A 26889-nucleotide genomic window follows, 5' to 3' on the forward strand; every position below is an offset into this window, starting at 1 on the left:
CATTTCATTCTTCCCACATTCCCATCAACTCCCCCCAGGTTCTGCCCCTCACCCACACACTAGGGTCAATTTACAAAGGCCACATAACCTACCCACCCGCACGTCTTTGGGATGTGAGAGGAAACCCACCCGGTCACAGGGGGAACATGCAAACTCCATACAGGCAGCACCGGAGGTCGGGGTCGAACCCGGGACTCTGGAGCTGAGAGGCAGTGGTGCTAACTTGTTCTGGGCAGGCCACAGCCAATCCACCTCCGCTGCTGGAGACTCTGCCTCATGCCCCTCCCTTCACCCTCAACTACTTGGAGAAAGTTAAATAAAGAAAGCTCCTGTTGGAGCTGTGGGAGGAAAACCGAGCCCACGCCTCCCACCGTGCTCCCAGCAGGGCAAGCCGGGAGCTGAGGCACCTGAACACACTCCTTCAGTGCCTCAGCACTTGCTCCTGTGAATTGCCGGCTGGTCTCCACATTAACGGTTCTAGAAAACTGACCCCTACTTCATGACCATTCCGGCCGTGCAGGGAGGGAGCCTGTGTGTTGCTACCAAGTGCACCCTGGCCTCTGTACGATGGGTACCTGGCTCCAGAAAGCCATTAGGAAGCCAGGTCATAGGCAGCATCCCATCACCTGCCCCACCCTCCCCTTGCCTCTTCTCCCTCCTCTCTCCTTCCCTTTGCTCTCCTCCCCTCCCCCTCATCTTTCCTTCCCTCACTTCCCCTCCTCTCCTCTCCCCTTGTCTGTCCTCACTTTCTCTCCCTTCCCTCACCTCCCCTCCCTCCCATCTGCTCTCGTCCCTTCCCACACCCCTCATTTCTCCTTCAATCCCTTTCCCTCTTTTCCCTTCCCTTCCCTCTTATTCTCTCTCCTCCCCTTCCCTCCTCTCCCCTCCTCTCCCCCCCCCCCCCCCACCCCTTCTCTGTAAAGGTAAAACTTTACTCTACACTCTGTTACTGCTTTTCCCTTGTACTACCTCAATGCACTGATGTGGTGAAATGATCTGTCTGGATGGCATACAAAACAAAGTTTTTTTACTGTACCTTGGTACATGTGACAATAATAAATCAATTTACCCTCCCCTCCATGCACAGTAACTGTTCACTAACCACACAGACAGGCTCTGCTCCTGCTTGGGGAATGGGTTGCTGAGTTTATTCAATAGTCAGATCATTTGAAGTCAGTGCCTGTAACATGCTGGGCTCTCATTTACACCGGTATTTACTAAATGAGGGTGTCTATATTTGCATAGGTTCCTTGCTTAAAGATAACATGACGTATAGGCAGCATGAACCAACACTGGGCGGCATGCACACACACAGTCACACGCTGTCAGGCATTGGATCAATAAAAGGCATGAAAAGGTTATTGACTTCAGCTCGGTGTCGGAGTTGCACACTCCCCTCTTGCTCCTTTATGACCTGGTGTGCAGCTGAACGCAGAGCGAGGTTGTGTGTGACAGTCTGCGAAACTGGTGTGGGTGCATCTATGGGGGTGCGATTGGAGCTCGGGGTCCTGGGCCCTTTCACTTTCACCTTCTTTATACTGCAGGCCTGTTTAAACAAAAGCACACATCAGTCAGAGCACACCAGGGCAGTGAATCGTGACGTTACATGCCCCGGCTTGTTCGAAGGAAACTCATTAGGGGCTGCACCAAGAAATGCTTGGGAAGCAAAAAAAAATCTGCTGGAGGAACTCAGCAGGTCGAGCAGCATCCGTGGGGGAAAGGAACTGTCGATGTTTGAGATCGAAACCCTGCATCAGGACTGTCTCCATGCTTTAGGGGCAGTGGATTTAGTTTGGGGGAGGTTCTAAAGGTCAATGGTTTTTGTCAAAGTAAAAGAAGTAATGTGGCCTGATAGAACAGGGATTAGTTTAAAGAATCCGGTGACATGCAGGAGCAGACCATTTACCTCCTCAGCCCCAGTGTGTTCAGTGAAAGAGCTGTCCAATCTGTCCCTGCCTTTTTCCACAGTTCTGCAAACATTTATACAATTTCCCTTCCATAATTATTAGTGAACCTGCTTCCATTATCCTTTCCAGAAATATATCTCACATCACAATAAATCACTGCACTAACAAAAAAGTCAGTAAATTTTAAGGTAATCTAAGGATAAGGAGTATTTGTCAATTTGATAATGGTCCTTTTGTCAAAGCAGTGCTGTGTATTTGAAACAGGAACTATCTACCCAACAAGTGCAAGACCTTTGCAAATCTAATGCACTCCAGGATAAGTAATTTGCTGAAGTTAGACCTGACATCAAATCCATGCACCAACTCCAAAGCAAAAAAACTCCAGATGCTGATGAAAGGTCATCAAACTGAAATATTAACTCTGATTCTGTCACCACAGATGCTGCCACAGTGAGTGATATCCCAGTAATAGAGACATCCAGTGGCAGTGATATACCCAGACACCTCGAGCTAGTGGTAGGCCCAATAATACATGGGTGGTAGTAGAGCTGCTGCCTCACAGCTCCAGTAACACCGGGTACATTCCTGCCCTCCAGTGCTGTCCGTGTGGACTCCGCACGTCCTCCCTGTGACCACGTGACTTTCCCCCGGGTGCTCTGGTTTCCTCCCACATCCCAATGAGTGTTGGTTAATGGACCACTGTAAATTACTCCCAGTGTAGCTGGGAGGTAGAATCTGGAGGGAGAATAGGTTCCAGGGAATTAAGTGGGACAATGGGATTGCTCCAAGATTCAGTGGGCTGAAGTGACCTCCTATGTCGTATGGAAATGTGGAAACACTATGGTCACACCCAAAGCAATGTCACTCATGAAGCTCATGGCTGTGTCATGTTCCCATAAGCAGGCTGTTGTAACTGGGCTTGTCTTGTTTGTCAGTGGTGTTACTGTGTCTGTTTGTGGACACGTGGTGACTGTGATGAATTATTTTCTGTTGGTACCTGTGTTTTGCTTTCACTCTTCTCTGGTTTACCCTCCAGGTCCTTCAGAGTCCTCTTGTACCAGAGCTCCATGTTACGTATGTGAGCTTGCTGCTGTGAACGTAGAGACGTCAACCTGTGTGCCAGACCACGCTTAACTTGCACTTCCTCTGAAGTAGGTTTGACAGTTAACCACGGGGCCTGCATCATAATCTGTGGGAGATAGATAAGTGGGAAATTCAGAACGTGCGTTCATTGCCAGAACCCAATTCCAACTCTCGCAGAGTTATTGAACCTCCAGAGTTGTTGGAGTGAGGTGACTGATCCAGGCCCAGTTCCCACAGGTGACCGGGTTTGTGAATCACCCGCTGTCTTGTTATTGGTCTCAGCCAGGTCCTCCTCCAGGGACCTGTGGAATGTGAGGTTCCAGCTCCAACACCCTTGCAGACACTGAGTTCCAGATCCACCCCTCTGGGTGAAACAAAATCTCAACAACTTCCCCCTAATCCCTGTTCCCCAGTTTTTGATCTGTCTGCAAAGGGAACAATGTCCTTCCTGTCTATGCTCATCACAACCTCACACCAGTTATGTTTTCCTTCCCATGCTGCCGGGAAAATCCCAGTTTAGTTTCTCTCTCCACATAATTATAATTCCCCAGGCCTGGCAACGTCCTCATAAGTTTCTTCTGCACCGCCTCCTGTCTTATTATAGTCTCTGTGCAATGTGGTGACCAGATTAGATTCTAGTGGCCTAACTAGTTTTATACAGCTCCCTCAGGACCACCCTGATCTCCTTTTCTGTGCTCAGGAAAGGCATGTATCCCATATGGCTTCTTAATCATTTTACCTACCTAGCCCACAACTCTCAGGGAACATTTGAGGTACACTTCCAGATCTCTCCGTTCCTCTACATTTTCTACCACTTATTCTGTATCTCCCTTGCCTTGTTTGACCTACATAATGCATTATTTCACGCTATTCCCGACTGAATTCCATTTGCCGTTTTGCTGGCCACCTGGACAGTCCCTTGAATTTCCCTCCTCACGATCATACTGCCAATTTTAGCATCATTGACAAACTTCTAAATAATGTCCCTACAGTTAAAACCTATTAAAAGAAGAGCCAGTTGAAAAGCAATGGCCCAGTACTGAGCCCTGTGGAACCCCACTGCACACAGCCCTTTGACACCAAAACTCTTCACCCTTCACCTTCTCCCAATCAGCCGATTTTTAGTCCAATTGGTTGCTTTCCCTCACAGAGCACAGGCTTTTACATTCTTAACCAATCTGCCATGCAGGACATTTTCAAATGCCTCACTAAAATTCAGGTGTACCACACTCTTATCAACACTTCCAGTTACTGCCTCAAAAATATTCAGGACATTATTTAGATATGACTTTCCTTTAACTGATCTGTACTGTCCGTGATTAACCTGTACCTTGCTGTGCTGATTATGAAGACCCTCCCAGCACTTCCCAACAATGTGCCCACTGTCGATGTTAGATTGCTTGCTCTGTGGTTATTCAATCTGCTCTTCTATGGCCTTTCCTCGGCAACAGTACCACATCAGAGACCTTCCAACCCCACGGCACTGTACCTGTGGGCAGAGAGCACTGGCAATTGATAGTCACAGCCTAGGTTACTTCCTTTCTTGTTCCTTTCAACGGCCTGGACAACAAAATTATTCAGACCTGGTGTGTTATCCACATTTCAAGATGCTAAATCTTTTAATACATCTCTGTTTATCATTTGCTTCATCACGTTCTTCTAAATGTTAACGTCTGCATCACCTCCCTGTTTTGTAAAAACAAGATGAAGAGTATTCATTTACAACAATCCAAATGTCTTCTGCCTCCACACAAGGTTTATAGTTAGGACTTAATCTTTCCTTTCAAATAATTATAAAAATTATTTGGATTTACCTTGATTTTACCACCCAATATTTTACATATATCCTCTTTGACTTCCTGATTTACTTTTTCATCTCACCCCTCACCTTCTACGCTCCTTGCAGTGTTCAGCTCTTGGTAGTTGTCATAAGCTTCCCATTTTTGTCTTCTCCAATCCCATACATATCACAACATCCTTGGGAGTCTATAACTGGCAACTCCACCTTCTCCTTTCATGGGAATATTTTCGTCTCAGTCCTAACCACCATTTGCTTTAATATCTCCCATTGCTCTGACACAGACTTCCCTTCAGGTCTGTTTCCAGCCTATTTTATAGTCCCCAGTAAACCAGACCCTACAACATCAGTCAAACCTCACGTTAGTGACGCACATGAGTTTAAATGCCCATTTAATGGCTGTATCATTTCACCCTATTACAGATATTCCCTTTGTTCCATCCATTGCCCTCCCTGGCCTCTGCTGCTTAGACTAACTTGTTTTCACTCTTTCTGATGAAGGGTCTTCAACCTAAAACAATAATTGTTTCTCTTTCCACAGATGCTGCCTGACCTGCTGAGTTCTTCCAGCATTTTCTGTTTTCATACTTGGTAGAATTGACCTTAATGCAATATAAATGTTTACTTCTGGTCTATCTACTTCCCTTAACAATGCTAAATCCAACTGAATTATATCCAAAAACTCTTCAACCTACCCAAACTAATTCACTGAAACTAGTCCGGTCCCTGCTGTCATTGGCCTTGCTACTTACTAATTAAAAAAAAATTTTTCTTGGAAGCACTCGAAATTTCTGCACCTTCTAAATCTGCAAGTACTGAATTGCAAATTAGAACTTCTCAGAACCTGCCTATCTATTTGATCATTTATCTGCCTCTCTGACTATTTGGGGGCCTACAATACACTCACAGCAATGTTGTGCCCCAGTTTTGTTTCTCAGTTCAGCCCCTATGGCCTCATTTGTCAACTTCTCTCCCACAATGTGTTCTCATTGTCTTTATCTCCAAGACCCCTTTCATTAAAGTATACAAAATTAAGTACTCATTAAATGTGTTATTTCCTTTCTTCCAGCCTTCTAAATGAGTCTTCCGGGCTCATTTACTAAACCTTCATCTTTTACATCCAATTTTGCCCCTACTCTTCAAAAATACCTTCGGCTTCCCTTTCCCCTGCCAATCTAGTTTAAACCCTCCACAACAGAATCAACAACCTTTTCTGCATTTCTCCAGGGCCTGTTCTCCTCTGGCTGCACAGGTCCCACCTTCCCAAGACCTGGCCTTGATCCACCAGGAATCTAAACCTCTCCAGCCTATATTTTTTTGAGGTATCAGTTATTTTCATTGTCCTCCTATTTCTGTACTCACTGGTGCTTGGTACTGATGGTAGTCCAGAAATTATTGCCATATGAGAAAGGAAAAAAGGAACTCACTTTGCTGGGTGTACTTTGGGCCCTCAAACAGTCAGAGGGAGATAGAAGATCAAAGATATGACTGCCAGACAAAGTAGCAGGCCTGAGGATTGGGGGCAGTAAAGAAGTACAAAGAACTTGATGAAGACAGCAGAAAAATAGAATTTAAGTGTAAACGTGCAAACAAGGTAAAAGTGGACTATAGTAGCATCTGCATACTTGTAAAAAGAAAAAGATTAGTGAAATCAGGAGTAGGTCCCCACCAGTCAGAAATGGGAAAATGATAAAGAAGAACAGGGAAGGACATGAGCAATTTTTCAGAAATGTTAGGAAACCAAGAGTCTAATAAAGGTGAGGATCTAAAGGAAATTAGTATTTGTTGGAAAATAGTGCTGGACAAATTAATGGCACTGATAGCCAATAAATCCCCAGGGTCTGATATTCTGCATCCTAAAGTACTGAAGGAGGTAGTCATGGAAAGAGAGGATGTATTGTTTTTTTTTCCCCAGTATTTTATAGATTATGGAAAAGTTCCAGCAGATCAGAGGGTGGTACTTAAAGAAATTAGAGAGGCAAGAGGAAACTACAAATGGTTAACCTAGTGGGGAAAATGCTGGAGGATATTATAAAGATTGTGGTAACAGGACATTTGGAAAGTATCAGTGGAATTAGACAAAGCCAACATAACTTACTGGAAGGGAAACAGTATCGAGCAAACCTGAATGGAGTTTTTTGAGAATGCATCTGGTGGAATAGATCAGGGAAAATCTGTGGATGTGTTGTACTTGGACTTTCAGAAAGCTTTTGATGAAGTCTCACATAAAAGATTAGTGTGCAAAATTAAAGCACGTAGTATTGTATTAGTTTGGATTGAAAGATGGTAGACAGGCAGGAACCTGGAGTAGCAATAGATGGGTCTTTTTCAGGGGATCAGGTAGATGGGGTACCAGTGGGATCAGTGCTTGTTCCTCAGCTATTCATAATCTCAATGATCTGTATGAGAATCAACTGTAGTATTTCAAAGTCTGCTGATGACACCAAACTGGGTGGGACAGTGAATTGTGAGGAGGATGCAAAGAGGCTTCAAGGTGACCTGACTGAACAATTGGGCAAAAACATGCAGATGCAGGAAAAATGTGAAGTTATTCACTTCGGCAGTTATAAACAGAAAGGTGGATTACTACTTAAACAGCATTAGACTGGGAAATGTTGATGTATGAAGAGACTCGGGTGTTCTTGTGCACCCACCACTGAAAGCAAACATGCAGGTGCAGCAAGGTAAATTGTGTCAAGATAAATGGTGTGCTTCACAGCAAGAGGTTCAAATACAGAGCCCGATGCAGGGTTTCAACCTGAAACGTCGACAGTTCCTCCCCCCCACAGATGCTGCTCGACCCGCTGATTTCCTCCAGGAGATTGTTTGTTGCTACAGGAACAGAAGTGTCTTGCTACAATTATACAAGGCCTTTGTGAGACCACACTTGCAGTAGTGTGTGCAGCTTTGGTCTCCTTCCGAAGAAAGGAAATATTTGGCGTTAGAGAAGTGCATGGTAAAGGGGGAAACGTATTGGTATGGTGGACGGACAGGGAATCTGATTCCTGGAATACCTGGACTGCTGCGTGAGGGGAGATTAGATCGACCTGGCCTGTACTCACTAGAGTTTAGAAGAATGAGAGGGCATCTAATTGAAATTTCTGACAGGGTTGGAGACCAGACGCAGGGAGGATGTTTCCCCTGGGTGGGGTGTCTTGAACACAGGGTTACAGGGGAAGAGGTTTAGGATGGAGCTGCAGAGGAATTTCTTCACTCAGAGGGTGGTGAATCCATGGAATTCACCACAACTGAGGGCTGCAGAGGGCACGCCGCTGGTTGTATTTGAAGGAGATAGCTAAGTTTCTCGACACAAAAGATACCAAGAGGTAAGGGGAGAGAGTGGGAGTAAAGGATGGGATTGAGATAGATGATTAGCCATGATCATTTTGAATGTTGGAGCAGGCTTGAAGGGCTGAATGGCCTACTCCTGCTATTTTTTCCATCTCTACATTTCTAAATTTGTGAGGAGCTTTAATTACCTAAATAAATTATCAAAGACACAAGAGATTCTGCAGATGCTGGAATCTGGAGCAACATACACAAAATGCTAGAGGAACTCAGCAGGTCAGGCAGCAACTATGGAGGGAAATGAACAGTCGATGTTTTGGGTTGAGACTCTTCATCTGTCCTGATGAGGGGTCTCAACCCCAAGCGTCGACTGTTCATTTCCCTCCCATAGATGCTGCCTGACCTGCTGAGTTCCTCTGGCATTTTGTGTGTCTAAATAAATTATCATTATCTTTTTTAGCAATCCTATTTATTTATCTTTATTTTTCAAAGCAATTGGCATCTCCTTCCCCAATTTCCACATTTACTAAATTTCCAAACTTTGCAACGTGCTCACTAACTAGCCAGGTTGTTAGATGTTGATTTGAGAGAGATGTGGGGCTCCCAGGTCTTGTCCTACTGATTAGATGAACGCAAGGCTTCTCAGTCCCAGTCACTGCACATTGTGGAAAATCTTTTTGTATCCTGGGCTGCAGGAAGTATCATTACATGAAGCTGCAAAATACATCCATGAGGCTGAGAGTTAATGCAAAACCTTTTCCGTAGATATACTGAAACTCCCCAAGTAGTGAGTCAACCTCCACTGATATTAATTACCAAGTTACCAGTTATATCTGACTCCCTAATTAACTGTAAACTGCCACTGCCAGGCAATCGTATACTACATTGTGACTGGTATTTCCAAGTTGTCTCCCACCCCCACCTCATGCTTATCTGTCCTCATTTACTTCCCTTATCAGACTCTTCCCCTCTTCTTGGGTTTCTTAAGAATAAGCTAAGCAAGAAAGTATACTGTAAAGAATGTCCTTTTTCTCTTTCATTATCTTCTCCTACTAGTTTATTTGGAGGTAGTACCCATAGTTATTATACTATATTATATGATTATTAATGTCTGTCCATGTCTAACGATCCTGTCAGTGTTGGAGTCGCAGAGTGGCCCCACCGGTGTTTCTTTCTACAGTGAGTTGGTCATTACCTGGTGCCTCAGTACCAGCAATGGTTTCAGAGTATTTAGGCAGACCTTTGAGTTTCCAGGTGACTTTCTCTCAAAGTTTGCTGTCGATTCCTGAGCTTCCTGTTCAGACGGTTTATCACTTGCCAGTGAGGTTTCCAGTGGACAGCACCTGTTTCTCATGTTTCTTTTTGCAGCGCTTTCCCGAGGACCCTGTTTAGTTTTCTTGCCTCTTGCAGTGACTCCTGTGGCTTCCTGGAGACCTTGTTTGATTCTGGTCCTCTCTACAGGGGTTTCCCGAGAACCTGGTCCACCTTTCTTGACTCTCAAAATGCCTGTCAAAGGTTCCTGAGGGCCCTGACTAGATTGCTCCTCTCTTGGTGCCAAGCTTTCCTGAGATCTTGGACTAGACTGTTCATCTGTTGATAACAAACTTTCCTGAGGACCCCGTGTGGACTCATTCTCTCTTTGTGCTGAAGTTTCCTGAGGACCCTGTGTAGACTGATCCTCCCTCAGTGCTGAAGAGTCCTGGGAACCTTGTGTGGATTGATCCTTTCTCAGTGCCGAAGTTTCCTGAGGATCTTGTGTGGACTGATCCTCCCTCAGTGCCGAAGTTTCCTGAGGATCTTGTGTGGACTGATCCTCCCTCAGTGCCGAAGTTTCCTGGGAACCTTGTGTGGATTGATCCTTTCTCAGTGCCGAAGTTTCCTGAGGACCCTGTGTGGACTGATCCACTCTCAGTGCCCAAGTTTCCTGAGGAACCTGTGTGGACTGATCCCCCCTCAGTGCAGAAGTTTCCTGAGGACACTGTGTGGACTGATCCCCCCTCAGTACAGAAGTTTCCTGAGGATCCTGTGTGGACTGATCCTCCCTCAGTGCAGAAGTTTCCTGAGGACCCTGTGTGAACTGATCATCCCTCAGTGCAGAAGTTTCCTGAGGACCCTGTGTGGACTGATCCTCCCTCAGTGCAGAAGTTTCCTGAGGACCCTGTGTGGACTGATCCTCCCTCAGTGCCGAAGGTTCCTGAGGACATTGTGTGGACTGTTGCACTCTCACATCAGCTGAAGAGCAATCCTGGGGGTCCAGCTTACATTGTCTATGTGGTGACTGTGGGTGGAGGGCCAGGAAAAGGTTGAGACTCCCCAGAAGCAATGACCTGTGGAACAGAGGAAAGTTCTGAGATGATAAACTGATATTACACAATGAATTTCTGACTCATCTACAAACAGCAAAATCTTATCCAGCTAATTTAGTGCCCAAACAGTCTATTCTGTTTACTCTCAATTATCAGGAAAGTGATGGGAGCTGTTGACATTGCTACGAAGTAGCACTTACTTATCAATAGCCTGCTCCTCAATGCTCAGTTTGGGTTTTGCCAGGAACACCCAGACCCAGACCCCACCAGGTGAGAGTGACTGCCCTTGAATCCAAGCAGTATTTGACAGAGTGTAGTACCAAAGTGCCCTGTTAAAACTAAAATCAATGGAATCAAGGGGGACACACTCGGTGATAAGTCATACATTTTAAGTTGTTGAAAACCTATCATCGCAGAGTCCGAGGGCCAACCTTATTCAGCTGCTTCATCAATGACCTTCCTTACAAAGAACAGTACAGCACAGGAACAGGCCCTTCAGCCCACGATGTCTGTACCAACCACAATGCCAAATTAAATTTAGACCACATCTGCCTATCCATATCCCTCAATTCCCTGCCTGTCCATGTGTCTGTCTAAACGCCTCCTAAGGGCTGCTATTGTATCTACTTCCACCTCCTCCCCTGGCAGTGTGTTCCAGGCACCTACCACTCTCTGTGTAAAAAACTTGCCTCGGAAGTCTCCTTTGAACACTCCCCCTCTCACCTTAAGCTATGCCATCTAGTATTTGACATTTCCACCCTCGGGATAAAGGAATCCTTCCATCAGAAGGTCAGAAGAGGGGATGTTCACTGCTAATTGCACAATATTTGATTATGTTCACAACTCCTCAGCAAATGAAGCAGCTCACATCTCCTTGCAACCGTATCTAGACAACATTTAGGCATGGGCTGCTAAGTGGCAAGTAACATTTGAGCTACACATGCCCCGTAATGCCTATCTCCAACAAGGGAAGGTCTCATATTCCTCATATCCTTGCTATTCAATGGAATTGGCTGGTGGTTTCCTTCAGAACTGCTGATGTTCAGTCCCTTGAAGTCACACCTCATCCTGACTTGGAAATATTTCACTGTTCCTTCATCCCACTAAGATTAAATCCTGGAACTCCCTCCCCAGCAGCACTGCGGGAGTACCTTCACCAGAAGGACTGCAGCATTTCAAGAACGTAGCTCACCACCGTCTTCTCAAGGGCAGTCAGGATGGACAGTAAATGCTGGCCTTGCTGGTGAGGAACGCACATGGCAAAAGATATATAAATAAAAAATAATCTGCAGTTGGGACCCTGCGGCTAACTGTGAATCCCAGATCTCACATCAACACCTTTACCAATGCACTGCACTCATGCTGTATAAGGGGGTAATAAGAAAACCACCCCATGACCTGATGCTGAATTGGGTGATGTGGTTGACCCACCTGGACTACTGCTTTCACCTCTGAGCATTGCACCTTGGAGAGGCATCAGAGAAGATGCACCCCCGCCCACCCCATAGATACACCCTCTGCTGAGAGTATGAGGACATGTTGCAGAAACCGGGTAGACTCGAGATGTTTAAGGATAAATAGAAACTACTTCCTGTGGGGTGAGGGTCTTCAATTTGAGCTGGGGTGCCTGCGGTGTTGTTGGAGTGTCTTGTGAAAGGCTGCATGTCTCTTACCAAAAGTATGGAAGTGGACTGGAAATTCGGAACCTGGAATGTGTATATTTTTACAGGCAATGAATGGTTTGAAGGTTTACCAAAGAAAATGCATTGATGGCACAGGTCAGCTGTGATCCAACAGAGTGACTGAAGGTTTCCACATTTCTACTGGACACACTGTCTGGTTGAAGCCGTGTCGTGGGGACTCCCATACCAGTACCGGGCAGAGAAAGCTGGGGTCTAATGATCAAAGTCTAATTATGAGATCCAGCTACTTCTAGGTCAATGGTGATTAAGCCCCTGTCTTATCATTTCACATGTCCAAAACCATCCTTCACTACTCTCTGCACGGCTGTAAGCAGGACCATAAATTCTGGCTGATCTTATAGCAGCAGGAGTAGGACACTTGGCCCTTTGAGCCTGTTGACCAGTCAATTAAATAATGTAAGTCTATTTACCGAACTTTGATCGCTTATCTGGCCTTGGGTAACAATAACCTCACACTCAGTCCTGAAAATTTCACTCAACATCTATACATTTGTGGGAGAGGGCTCCCCCCAGATTTTGTGTGAAGAATTACTGCTGTTCAACTTGACATTAATGCTAAGATGATGCTCCCTCATCCTGGACGGCCCCAGCAGAAGAAGTACTTCTCTTTTTACCCTTCTGGATCTCCTAAATACATCAAATAATCTTCAACCTCCCTCAAAGGAATACAAGCCTAGTGAAAGCCAGCTGTGCTTTAACCCTTGTTAACCAGGAATCTGGTAAACTGATGAACCTGCCTCCACTCCTTCCAAGACAATACATCCACCTTGTTCTTCATTTATATTTAACAACCTAACTGTGACAGTAGATACACTGATGGAGCAGGAATAGGCTATATTGCTCTTTGGGTCTATTCTGCCACTCAATAAGAATTTGCCTGAGCTTTACTTTCCTGCCTGATTAGAAAGATGCCCCTCTATAGTCCAAAAATTTGTCCATCTTGTCCCAAAATATATTCAACGATTCTGCCTTCACAGCGAGAATGCCAAGTATTTACGATCTTCTGAGAGAAGAGATCCCTCCTCATCCCTCATCATCTCCGCCTTAAAAGGGGTGACCCCTTATTCCGAAACCATGCCTCCCAGTCCTTGATTTGCCCATGAAGGGACCCATCCTCTCAGCATCTACACTGCCAGTCCCGCTCAGAGTGAAGAAAATTACCTCTCATTCTTCTAAAGTCCAAACAGGCCCAATTGCTCAATCATCCCTTATAAGACATCCCAGCACCTGAATCAACCTGGTGAACCTCTGCTGTTCTCCCCTACACAAATAATTCCTTCCTTAAATAAGGAGAATAAAACTATTTGCAGTACTGCAAGTTGGTCTCACTAACACCAAGTACACTTGTAGCAACTCTTCCCTACTTCTGTACCCCATTCCCTTTGCAGTTCCATTTACCCTACTACTTACCTGCTGCACGTGCAGTTAACGTTCTGTGATTCATGTTTGAGGAGCCTCAGATTCCTCCGTGCAGCACTATTCTGCTTTTTTATTCTTCCTTCCAAAGTGGATGACCTCGCATTTGCCGGCATTGTACTCCATCCCTTTGCAGACTCTTTGGTGTTCTCCCCTCAACTTGATTTTTCATCTACCTTCGTACCATTAGCAAACTGGCGAAGTATACTTGACTCTTTCATAAAAATAGGTTCGGAATAGCTGTGGCCCCAGCATCAATCCCAATGGCACACCATTAGTTACAGTTTCCCAACCTGCAAATAATCTGCTTATCCTGACCTTATTTATTGTTAGTTAGCCAATCTAACCAATGTATTACACACCCCTTCCCCCAACCAATGCCACTTAACTTGTGTGAGGCATCCAAAGCCTTCTGGAGATCCAGATACACTCTACCTCCACCATGCTTGTGACATCCTCAACATTTTGTCAAACACCATTTCCCTTTCACAAAGCCCCATTAACTCTTCGTGACTGTATTATGATTTGATAAATTTCCTGCATTTACGTCTTTATCATTTTTGCAGTGAGATGAACTGGCCTGAAGTTTCCTGCTTTCTGTCCTCCTTTCTTGAATCCCTGCAGTTCTCCAATCTGCTGGGACATTTTCCAGGCTACATTGAATTTTGTAAGTGTCTCTTCGCAATCACTTCTCTGAAGACCCCAGGATGTGGGCCATCAGGTGTGGGACATGTCATCCTTTAGCCCCATTTGTGTGCTTGTTACCCTTTCTCTGCTGATTGTAGTTGTTTCAAGTTCCTCCCTCCCCCCCCTTTTAGCCCCAGACTTTCTACAATACTAGAATGCTTTTTACTGAGAAGACAGATACAAATATTTCTTTAAAGTCTCCACCATTTCCTTATTTTCCATTAACAATTACCCCTCCTCAACCTTGAAAAGACTGACATGTGCATCAGCTACTCTCATCCATGGAGAGCCTCTGACTGTTTTTATATTTCTTGCTGGTTTCCTCTCATATATCTATCCTTTAGACCTTTGCTGCTAATCTTTTCAGCACTGTATACATTTTCTTTTTATGGGTAAGGACCAGCCAGACTGGGCAATGTGTAAGAGCTCAGTCCTGGAAAGATGGAAGTCTTCTTTCAGAAATGGCAAAAGAAGAAAAAAGTTCCCCAATTATCATGGGCTCAGGCCCTAATTGAGGGCGGGAGCACCAGGTGGGACCCATATCACTGAGTGTGTATGTTGTGCACAAATTAGTGAGTACCCATCTGCCCCCTCCACTGTTGGGGCTGACTGGGAATTTTACCCACACAGTACAGTCCTGGCAATGAGCTGTTCAGGTCATTGAATAACGGTGACTGAATCTGACACTGTGGCAAACCTACAGTAGGTTTCAGTCACAGTAGCATAGACTGCCAGCCCTGTTGTGTCCAATGCTTCTTGTTAGGTTGAGGATGAAGCTCCTCGCTTTGTAGGGCATTCATCACCTCCTCCCTTTCCATTATATCATGACATTCAGTGGGAAACATTGCAAGCCTGCAGATTCATCAGATAATGCTTTGTGAGGGTGATCACTAACTGATAGCCTAGGGAGACCCGAGAGAATCAAACAGTCCAGGTTTTACTGCTCTTAGCAATAAAGATCATTGCTGATTATATGAGGAGTGAAACGAGTGTGTCTCAACCTTGCAACGACACTGACTTAAACCAACTGCACCTAAGGCTGTGGTAATGTAGCTGCTCAGGAGCCAGGCTCCTTCTGTACTCGATGTGTCACTGCGTTAAGCCCCATAATGCTGGGGTCTGTCCTGTCTGAGTGGTGCACGCACTTGTTTTGGGTCCTGGGATTGTGCAGCAAGAAGAGTCCAGCCTGTTCATATCCAATGACCTGCAGGAAGTCTCTGATGTGTGGCTTGTTCCAAAGTGCGGCAACTCCCTTCTCCGTTAGTTTCAGGCAGAACATGGGAGATGATTGAGATTTTTCCAGCTGCAACAGGACAAAAGAGAGAAGAGTAAATTTCGGGATCAAGGGACAGAGAGCGACACCACAAACCTACTGGGTGACATCCTCACTCTTCCGTAAAAAATTAAGAAATAGAATTAGGTGTCGGCCCCAAGGACCCATGAGTCTGCTCCACCATTCAATAAAGCCGAGGCTGATCCTGTGTCTCCAGCTCACTTTCTCGTCCAACCCAAAATCCCGATTTACTTAGTAATCAAAAATCGATTAATCTCAGCTTTATGTATTTTCAACAACCGAGCATGCACAGCCTTCCGAAGAAAAGAATTCCAAAGACTTATAACCCTTTGCATAAAGAAACTCCTGCCTGAGTCCTAAATGGCCTTTTCTGGCCTTATACCTTGGCATTGTAGACTCTCCAGCATGAGGGGAAGCCTCAGATGTACTATTCATACTGATTCTTGTTGCCAAACAAAACTGTTAGATTTGCTAAACATGACTTTCCCTTTGTAACCTCATGTTGATTCTGCTTATTTATAATAATTTAATTATTTTATTGCTCTGTTCTCACACCCATAATGATAGTTTCCTGCATTTTGGTGAATTGTATCTTGTTTCCTGTTCTGCTTTCTTCCTCCTGTCATAAATATTAGCGCTACACTTGCCATCTTCCATTCTGCCAAAATCTAGGGAACTTTGGAAGGACTTCACTGCTACAGTTCAGTGGGAAACATTCTGAAGACACTACTGGAATAAAACCTAGTTGCTTCTGGGAGACCTTGTGCTGAACAGACACTTGAAACCTATTGCCTTAAGTGTGAGGACTGCCACAGGGTCTCCTGATTACATGTCTCACATAAAACTTCCAGACCAGCACCACCTGGCCTGTTCATTTCACTCTAAGAATTAATCACTAAATGTCGCTGAGAAACAAAATGCCTGCAGAACTTGTGAACAAGGGTGGGTATGTGATGATGCATAATTACTTGAAAACAAAATAAACTCTTCTTTAATTCTTTACCACTGCCCACCTTTAGAACGTATGCATGCAACTGCTCAGGAGGGGGACACCACCTTTGCAAAGCAGCCATGATGCTATCCTCAGGAACACTCCAAAAGGAAATACGGACCTGGATTTTGCAGTAGTAATACTGGCAAACCTACCAATGTTCATCATGATTCCTTCATGAAACTACCAGCATCCAGGATTTCCATGCAGTGCTGGAGAAAGAGGGAGCTGTTTCACTGGGTGGGCTTCAATTTAGAGGTGCTGGACCAACGTCCTACCAAATCAAAAAACTAATGCAGTAGATGAAGTTTTGAAATAAGTAGCAGTGGGGCGGATTCTTGTGAGAGGAAATTTAGAAAAATGAAGAGAAAGAACAAACTGATAGCGCAGGGTGGTAAAATAGGTAATGATCAAGACTCTGTCAGGGACACTGCCTACAAACGTACAAGGAAGGAAGGAAGGTCAAAAGAGAAGGGAAAATGGTCGAGAGACATTATTGAAGGCTGAAGTTAGACTGTGCCTCAGCAACTGCCTGGGACAAAGAGTGGGGGTCTTGTGGGAAGCTTTCAAAGAAGCAAGGGGTGAAATTATACATACCAAAGTGATGAGCTGCTCTAATACATCACAGGTCAGGGGAAGGATCCAGATTAAGGCGTTGACACACTGTTTGCAGGCACTGAGATCTGAAATCACACAAACATATGAACGAGATGAAGAAAATCTATTTTTCATGATCTCATCACCTCAGAGTAGCAACATTTCCATTCCTCAATCACCGGTGCTTGGCACATACTGTCTGCAACGACCAGGCCTTGGTTTAATATCACCAACAATGCAGCACTTTCCCAGTAGTACATTGACATGCCAACTTTGTTTCAGTTCTCAAGACCAGGACAGGGCTTTAGGACCTATATCATTTAAACTTACTGAAAAATGAGAAAGCTGACAGCTCCAAGTGGTGTGCTGCAGTGATGTGACCCAAGCACTCAATATTGGAATATATACACTTAAAAAGATCAATCCAGAGACATTTTCATTCTTTCTACAGCTTCTTTACCTGTCTCTTTCTCCAGGCTCAGTGTGCACCCTCATTTCTTTTGCTATTTAATCATTCTAGCCCTCTACACAGTTACAGAGCTTCCCTCTAATTCCTTCTTCCTTAACCCCTTGCATTCTTTTGTTCTGGACTTGCTTAAAATCTGTTCAGCTATTATATTCATAGAGTCATAGAGAGATACAGCATAGAAACAGGCCCTTTGGCCCACTGAGTCTGTCTGACTATCAATCACCCATTTACACTAATCCTACATTAATCGCATTTTAATTTCTCCGCATTCCCATCAACTCCCCCAAGATTCTACAGCTCACCTACACACGAGGGACTATTTACATAGGCCAACTAACCGAACAACCCACAAATCTTTGGGATGTGGGAGAAAACTGGAGTACCCAGGGGAAACCCACATGGTCACAGGGTGAATGTACAAACTCCTCAAATACAGAACCTCAGGTCAGATTGAACCAAGTCTCTAACACTGTGAGGCCCTGTGCAAGACCCCAATACTTTGAGCACAAATTACTTTCAGAGTAAACTGAGGTTCAGCAGTATTTTGTTCCACTCTGTGGGCCTCCAAGCTTGGATGAATAGACATGGAGAAAGGATTTAAACACTTCTGAATGTAAATATCTTTAAAATACTCAGATGCTGACTGCAAGAATGCAACATACTAGCAAATGATACTGAATATTTTTAAAAGTTATTTGCAGTCATTTAAAATGAGGCTTGATAGTGAGTGAATATTGCTGCGATTATAACTGCAACTATATGAAATAAAACTAAGTTAATCAAATCAAAGTTACAACTTAAATTGATCAAGAAACAGTTTTCTGATAAATCAGAAAAGAAATTGATGTTAGAACATTGGCTGATGGAATGGCTTTATGAGAAATGTTGTTTTCTATAATATGCAAATAAGCTTTGAGACGAAACTTAAAAAAAAATCAGATTAGAGTAATTTTTGGGTGACTGGGTTCTGAATTGACAATTGTGTTCAAAGCAGGTATTCAACCCTAGGTACTGGGGTAACAGTAGCTGGCAGACAGTGTCAAGTTACTGATGAGTGGCAGTGAGCATACTGAAGCACTGGTGTGGGAGAGAGGATAGAGTGAAGGAGTTGGTGAGTGATGGAGGGAGTGAGGGTGTCGGTGTGTGAGGGGGAGGGAGGGTGTCGGTGTGTGAGGGGGAGGGAGGGTGTCGGTGTGTGAGGAGAGTGAGGGTGTCGCTGTGTGAGGGGGGAGTGAGGGCGTCAGTGTGTGAGGACAGTGAGGGTGTCAGTGTGTGAGGGGGAGGGAGGGTGTCGTTGTGTGAGGGGGTGTCGGTGTGTGAGGGGGAGGGAGGGTGTCGGTGTGTGATGGAGGGAGTGAGGGTGTCGGTGTGTGAGGGGGAGGGAGGGTGTCGGTGTGTGAGGGGGGAGGGAGGGTGTCGGTGTGTGAGGGGGAGGGAGGGTGTCGGTGTGTGAGGGGGAGGGAGGGTGTTGGTGTGTGAGGGGGAGTGAGGGTATTGGTGTGTGGGGGGAGGGAGGGTGTCGGTGTGTGAGGGGGAGGGAGGGTGTCGGTGTGTGATGGAGGGAGTGAGGGTGTTGGTGTGTGATGGAGGGAGTGAGGGTGTTGGTGTGTGAGGGGGAGGGAGGGTGTCGGTGTGTGGGGGGGAGGGAGGGTGTTGGTGTGTGATGGAGGGAGTGAGGGTGTTGGTGTGTGAGGGGGAGGGAGGGTGTCGGTGTGTGGGGGGGAGGGAGGGTGTTGGTGTGTGAGGAGAGTGAGGGTGTCGGTGTGTGATGGAGGGAGTGAGGGTGTCGGTGTGTGAGTGGAGGGAAGGTGTCGGTTTGTGAGGGGGAGGGAGGGTGTCGGTGTGTGAGGGGGAGGGAGGGTGTTGGTGTGTGAGGGGAGGGAAGGTGTCGCTGTGTGAGGGGGAGGGAGGGTGTCGGTGTGTGAGGGGAGTGAGGGTGTCGGTGTGTGAGGGGGAGGGAGGGTGTCGGTGTGTGAGGGGAGTGAGGGTGTCGGTGTGTGAGGGGGGAGGGAGGGTATCGGTGTGTGAGGGGGGAGTGAGGGCATCAGTATGTGAGGAGAGTGAGGGTGTCGGTGCGTGAGGGGAGGGAAGGTGTCGCTGTGTGAGGGGGAGGGAGGGTGTCGGTGTGTCAGGGGGAGTGAGGGTATCGGTGTGTGAGGGGGAGGGAGGGTGTCGGTGTGTGATGGAGGGAGTGACGGTGTCGGTGTGTGAGGGGGAGGGAGGGTGTCGGTGTGTGAGGGGGAGGGAAGGTGTCACTGTGTGGGGGGAGGGAGGGTGTCGGTGTGTGAGGGGGAGGGAGCGTGTTGGTGTGTGATGGTGGGAGTGAGGGTGTCGGTGTGTGAGGGGGAGGGAGGGTGTCGGTGTGTGAGGGGGACGGAGGGTGTTGGTATATGATGGAGAATGGAATGGAGATGCTGGTGACCAATCAATTCAGCCCGTTATGTGTAGTTAGTACCAACATCGGATTGGCTGAGAATTGAGCACAATTAATTTGGAGCTGACCAATAAGAGCGGCAATGACTTGCTGTGCATTGCGAAGCAGTTTGTCCTGATTCCAGTGTGGGAAGAGAACAGCCACTGGATGGGCATGGGAAAGGGTTGGTGTAGAATCCTTCACAACATTGGCATTTGCTGTCTTTCCCCTTGTCAGCCAGAAGTTCCTGTTGTCCACTTTGGGAGGGAATGGTGCCAATGACTGGAAGTGAAATCCCAATAACTTAAGTGTGGAATATACCCCTGGAATGCTGATTATATTTGCAGTCAACTTCACCGTGCAATGATCTGTGGGGAGACAAAAAGATTATCAGAATTAGAAGATGACAGTCAGATTAACCAGTGTTACTTGCACACATGGCAACTCCCTCACTGATCAAACTGTTAGTCACAAGTTCACCCACAACCAATATCATGCAATTGCTGCTGTTTGCATATTGTCCCCCTACCCCTGTCTCCCACCCTCTGTCTCCCAGCCTCTGTCTCCCAACCCCTGTCTTCCAACCCATCCTCCCAACCTCTGTCCTCCCAACCTCTGTCCTCCCAACCTCTGTCTCCCAACCCCTCTCCCAACCCGTCTCCCAACCTGCCTCCCAACCTGCCTCCCAACCCCTGTCTCCCAACCTCTGTCTCCCAACCACTGTCTCCTAACCACTGTCTCCCCAACCTCTGTCACCCAACCACTCTCCCAACCTCTGTCTCCCAACCTCTGTCTCCCCAACCTCTGTCTCCCCAACCTCTGTCTCCCAACCTCTGTCTCCCAACCTCTGTCTCCCCAACCTCTGTCTCCCAACCTCTGTCTCCCAACCTCTGTCTCCCAACCACTGTCTCCCAACCCGTCTTCCCAACCTCTGTCTCCCAACCACTGTCTCCTAACCACTGTCTCCCCAACCTCTGTCTCCCAACCTCTGTCTCCTAACTATTTTTTTCTGTAGGGAACCTATTCCATAACTGCAGAGTGACTGAGCCATATCATGCTCGACCCTTGCCTCATGTTCACCATGTGCGCGGTGCCTGCGGTCACACACACACTGTGCATTTGTGTGGCTGCCAGTGTCCTGAGCGCCCACGGCCGACTGCCCTGATGGCCTTCAGACTGCTTGTGCTGACAAAGGCCTTTTAGAGACACAGAAACACGGAGCAGGAGAAGGCCATTTGGTCCTTCAAACCTGCTCTTCTGTTTGAAACAATCATGACAGCTTCTCTAAATCATTTCCATTTACCTGTGTTCTCCCCATAACCCTTGATGCCTTTTGTTTCCTGAAATTTAACTACCTCCTTCTTAAGTATATTCATTGACTTGGCTTCCATCGCTCTCTGTGGCAGAGAACTCACGGCTTCACCATCCTTTGAGTGAAAACACCTCTCCTCATTTGAGACCTAAATGTCTTACCCCGTATTCTAGGACTGTGACCCCAGATCCCAGTGCCCCCAAACAGGGGAAATTCAGCCTGTTGATCCACGTCGAGATGTTGTATGTTTCAAGAGACCCCTCCCATTTTTCTAAACATAGAAACAGAACCATTCAAATCAGCAACAGGAGAAGGCCATTCAGCCCTTTAAGCCTGTGTTGTCATTCAATATGATCATGGCTGATCATCCAACTTCAGTACTTGCTTTTACCCGTATCCCTTGATCATTTTCAAACTCCCGCTGGAATATATCGAACAATTTGGCTTCAACTGTTTTCTGTGGGAGAGAATTCCACAGGGTCACCACTCCTTGGGTGAGGAAATTTCTCCTCAATTCAGTCCAAATAGCATATCCTTAGGCTGTAACCCCACTTCTGGACCTCACCACATTGGGAATGTGCTGTCCTCTCCCGTCAGAACTTTAAATGTTTCAATGACGTCCCCTTTCATCCTTCTGAACTCTTGTGAATATCAGCCCGATTGTTCCAATTGCTCCTCATACGTCAGTCCCACAACCCCAGGGATCAGTCTGGTGAACCCTCACTGAACTCCCTCTGCAGCAGCAACATCCTTCCCCAAATACGGAGAACAAAACTGCACACAGTATTCGAGCTGTGCTCTCAGGGCCCTGTACAATTGTAACAATGACAACTACTCCTGTATTCATTTTCTCTTGCTGTGAAGGCCAATTATCTTAGCTTCCCACTGCACCTGTATGCTTTCATTCGTTGGTGTTACAAGGACACCAAGGTCTGATTACACTTTCCACTTTACTAATCTCCCACTGTTCTGATAAAAATCTGCTTCTTGTATTTTGCCACCAAAGTGGATAATCTTAATCCATCCACATTATACTGCATTTGCTATGTGTCTGCCCACATACTGAATGGGTCCAGATCTACCTGCAGCCTCCCTGCACCCTCCTCACCACTCACCCTCCATCCAGCTTAATGTCATCTGCAAACAGAGATATTGCATTTAAATCCCTCATCTAAATTTTTAACATATATTGTGAATAGTTGGACATTCAAGCCTGTGGAATCCAACTAGTCACTGCCTGCCATTTGGAAAAGGACCCGTTTATTTGTACTCTTTGTTTCCTGACTGCCAGCCAGTATTCCAACCAGTGCATTACCCCAGTGCCAGGTGCTTTAATTTTGTACACTAATCTCTTGTGTGGGATTTTGTCAAAAGCCTTCCAAATGTTCAGATATGCCATATCTATTCATTCTCCCCCATTCAGTCTACTAGTTATATCATCAAAAAACTCCAGTAAATTTGTCAAGCATGATCTCCTTTTCATAAGTCTATGCTGACATTAACCAATCCTGTCATTGTTTTGCAAATGTTCTGTTATTACATCTTCAAAAATGGAGTTGAGTATCCCACCTTTTTTTAGATTGTGGGATTACACTAATTATTCTCTAACCCATCAGATCTGATCCAGAGTCTAACAAACGTTGGAAAATCACCAGCAAAGCATCCACTATTTCTGGGGCCCCTTCTTTAAGTACTCGGGATACAGACTATCAGCTTTCAATTCCATCAATTTCCCTGACACCATTTCCCCACTAATACTGCTTTCCTTTAGTTCCTCTCTCACACTAGACCCTACATTCCCCAGCTTTTCTGCCCCCTTTGTAAAGAAAGATCCAAAGTATTTCTTCAATTGGTCATCCAATTTCTTTGTTCCCTATTATAAATTCCCCAAAGACGTTTGTCTTCACCAATCTTTTTCCCTTCACATATCCATAGAAGTTTTAGGTTCCCTAAAAAACCCTTCTCAGACTCTATTTTTCCCCTTTTAATTCATAGTTTGGTCCTCCATTGCTGCATTCTAAATTGTTCCCAGCCTGCAAGTTTCACTAGCTTTTCAGGTCAGTTTATATCTCATCTCCATGTTATAATACTAGATATAATACTATCCCTCATTTCCATGTTAGTCACGAATGAGCCACCCTTCCTGTTTTATTTTTGTTCCAGACAAGTATGGACAATTATTGTAGTTCATCCATGTACTCCTTAAATGTTTGCCCTTGCAGATCCATAAGAAACTTACCGTGATCCATCTCCACCCACTCTTGCCTCATACCACCATAGATTCATTTATTTAGATTCAGGACCCTAATCTCAGAATCAACTATGTCACTCTCTATATTTTGGCTTAGTCAACCCAATCTCTCCAAATGCAGCAGTTCTGCCAACCCAGGAATCAGTCCAATGAACCTGCCCGGCACTCTCTCTGTGGATCACTTCTTGGGTATGGAGACCAAATCTACACACAATCCTCCAGGTCTGGTCTCACCAAGGTCCGATATAATTTTAGCATACATTCTTGCTCCACCATCAGAACATTTTCAATTGTATCTAAGTGACTCTGATGATCAGAGAAAATTTAGTCGTTGAAATACATCCAAAGTATTAAATGAATAAATAATTATTTTAATACATTTTTTAAAACTTTAAGTTAAAATGAACAAATTATGTAAATTAATTAAAAACTTTAATATTAACTGAAATAAAGGATTAAAAACAGTCTTTTGCAACAATCCCTTTCCAATAGGCTGCTTTAGAAATGCCATTTATAGCTGTCATGACATTATGGGGCCAACTGCAAGCATGTCCTGACCTTCAGCTCATCACAAACAGGAACTGACCCTGGCCTGCTTACCTGGGGCCCACATCCCAGAAATTGATCCATGTTTAACATCCCAATATGCCATGAGAAAACCAAGGATTCTGTGGATTTAGAACTGTGAGGAGAGACAGAGAGGTGGAGAGAGACAGACGGCTGGGCAGGCAGTGTGTTGTAGTTGCAATATGTGGGAACTGGTAGACCCCACTGTGGTGAACAGTGACCACATCTGCAGCAAGTGCTGGCTGCTCGAAGAAATTCAGCTCAGGGTTGAGGAGCTGGGTCTGAGTTCCAAACACTGCCACACATCAGGGAAGGGGAAATTTACCTGGACACAGTATTCCATGAGGCAGTCACACCCCTTAGATTAAATGATCAGGGACAAAATGGTGTGACTACAGGAGAGGTAGGTAGAGGGATCCAGAGGATAGTTCGGGAGGAGTCTCAGCCCCTACCCTTGTCTAACAGATATGAGGTTCTTGCTCCCTATCTGGACAAGGGTGGGGACTGCAGAGAGTATATGCAAACTGTCCATCGAACCGTGGCACCGGGAGCCATTCAAGTGTGGGGAGAATCGAGAAATGTAGTAGTCATAGGGGATAGTGTAGTTAGGGAACAGACACAGTTCTCTGCAGCAAAGACAGAGAGTCCTGAAAGCTGTGTTGCCTGCCTGGTGCTAGAGTTAAGGACATCTCTTCTCACCTGGAGAAGAATGGAGCGAGAGGGGAGGACCCAGTTGTCATGGTCCATGTACACATTCATGACACAGGTATGGACTGGATAGGAGATTCTGCTGAAGGGTTATGAGGAACCCGTGGCAAAAATGCAAAGCGGAACCACAGGGGTTATAATCTCTGGATTATTATCTATGGCACGTGCAAATTGGCAAAGGGTATACAGGATTAGAAAGATAAATGTGTGATTCAAAGTTTGGTGTGGGAGAAATGGGTTCTGATTGGTGGGACACTGGTACAGGTACCGGGGAAGGAGCGAGCTGTTCCATTAAGATCAGTGTTCCGGTGAATCACATAACCGTGGTTGTAGATAGGACTATAAACTAATGAGAGGAAGGCTCCATGACAGGTAGGTTTAATAAACCAGGAGTAAATGAAAGAGCAGTGGCACCGGATAATGAGGGGGAAACCAACAGTCATAGTGTGACGGGCCAGGGCAGAGGATGTAAATGAAAATGTGCTAAACAGAACAAAACCAGAGTTGTAAATAACTGTAAAAAATCAAAGCTTAATATTCTTCTTTTGAATGCATGTAGCATTTGCAAGAAGATGGATGAGTTGACAGCACAGATGGCAATGTATGAGTATGATGTAATAGCTATTACAGAAACGTGTATGCAGGGTGACCAGGACTGGGTGCTCAATATTCCAGGTTATACACTGTCCCAAAAGAACAGGCCAAAGGCGAAAGGAGGTGGGGTGGCGTCATTAATCAAGGAAGGTGCTGCAGCAGTGCAGAGTCAGGATATAAAGGCAGTGGCGAGTGATGTGGAACTGGTTTGATTTGAAATCATGAACAGCTGGGGAAGACAAAGGTGAGAGGAGTCTAAAGACATCCAAAATGTGGTCTCTCAGGAGGTCAGAGCATAAATGGGGAAATATCAAGGGCATGCTTTAAGGGAATTGCAGTTATCATGGGAGATTTTAAACTACATACTGATTGGATGATCCAAATTGACAAGGGTCTTGTAGAAGCAGAATGTGTGGAATGCATCAGGGAGGAGTACATTGTGAAGCTTGCCCAGGAACGTGCTGTTTTAGGTTTGATCTTAAGTAATGAGGAATAATTAATAAGGATCTTGTCGTTAAAGATCCCCTTGGGATTAGTGGCCACAGTATGAAAGAATTCCAAATGCAGTTTGAGGATAAACACCACAGGTTCATAACCAGTGTCTTCAACTTAATTAAGGGCAATTATAATGGTATGTGGGAGAAGTTGTCTAAGGTAAACAAGCTAAGAGACAGCTTGATATCAGAAGGATTAATTTCAAATAACATGCTAGAACTTACAAAAGTCACAATTACAAGAGATAAAGTTTTGGAGAAAGTCAGGGGCTAAAGGCAGACAAGTTGCCAGGACCCGATGGACTGCACACCAGGGTTTTAAGAGAAGTGGCTGCAGAGATAATGGACCCTTTGGTTGAAAATTTTCATAACTTGCAAAAGGGTACCAGAAGATTGGAAAACAGCCATAAACAGCCAAACAGCCTTCCTTGTTCAAAAAAGGAGAAAAGCAGAAGGTAGAGAACTACAGGGCAGTTAGTTTAAAAGCTATTTTTGATAAAACACTAGAGTCAATAATCAAAGAGGAAACTGCTAATCAGTTAGGAAAGCTGAATATAATTACACCTAGTCAACATGGTTTTACGAAATCATACTTGACAAATTTGCTTGAATTCTTTGAAGATGTAACAGAAGGAGTTGATAGAACCTGTAGATACAGTGTATTTAGATTTCCAAAAGGGATTTGACAATGTGCTACATGGGAGGCTGGTGCATCAATGGATTGAAAACTGACTGTCAATAGAAAACAGAGAGTTGGAATAAATGGGTCCTTTTGAGACTGGAAGGAGGTAACCAGTGGAGTTCTCGGGATCAGTTCTCAGCCCACCCTTGTTCACTATATACATTAATGGAGGAAAGAACAGTCTGTAAGGTTTACAAATTTGCCGATGATATGAAAATAGGTGGAATAGGCAAGTGGTGATAAGGATACTGGGATTCTGCAGTGGGATATAGATGGATTGAGTGAATGGGCCAAAGACTAGCAAATGGAGTTTAATGTGGGAAATGTGA

The 26889-nt window shown here is 45.3% G+C and overlaps 1 protein-coding gene across 2 annotated transcripts in view; it reads right to left on the bottom strand.

The window, feature by feature from the left end:
- Positions 1–919: 919 nt before the first annotated feature.
- The window catches only part of LOC127582191 (tetratricopeptide repeat protein 28-like), a 167224-nt gene continuing 141254 nt past the window's right edge, over positions 920–26889 (bottom strand). For both annotated transcript variants that reach the window (XM_052037267.1, XM_052037266.1), the window contains 6 exons: positions 20042–20320; positions 17071–17156; positions 15334–15491; positions 9272–10403; positions 2905–3096; positions 920–1546 (listed from right to left, as the gene is read on the bottom strand). In XM_052037267.1, the coding sequence (XP_051893227.1) occupies positions 1316–1546; positions 2905–3096; positions 9272–10403; positions 15334–15491; positions 17071–17156; positions 20042–20320 (2078 nt within the window). In that variant the 3' untranslated portion in view covers positions 920–1315. The remainder of the gene's footprint in view (positions 1547–2904; positions 3097–9271; positions 10404–15333; positions 15492–17070; positions 17157–20041; positions 20321–26889) is intronic.

The sequence above is a fragment of the Pristis pectinata genome, chromosome 23 (assembly GCF_009764475.1).
Source record: "Pristis pectinata isolate sPriPec2 chromosome 23, sPriPec2.1.pri, whole genome shotgun sequence".
Lineage (NCBI taxonomy): Eukaryota > Metazoa > Chordata > Chondrichthyes > Rhinopristiformes > Pristidae > Pristis > Pristis pectinata.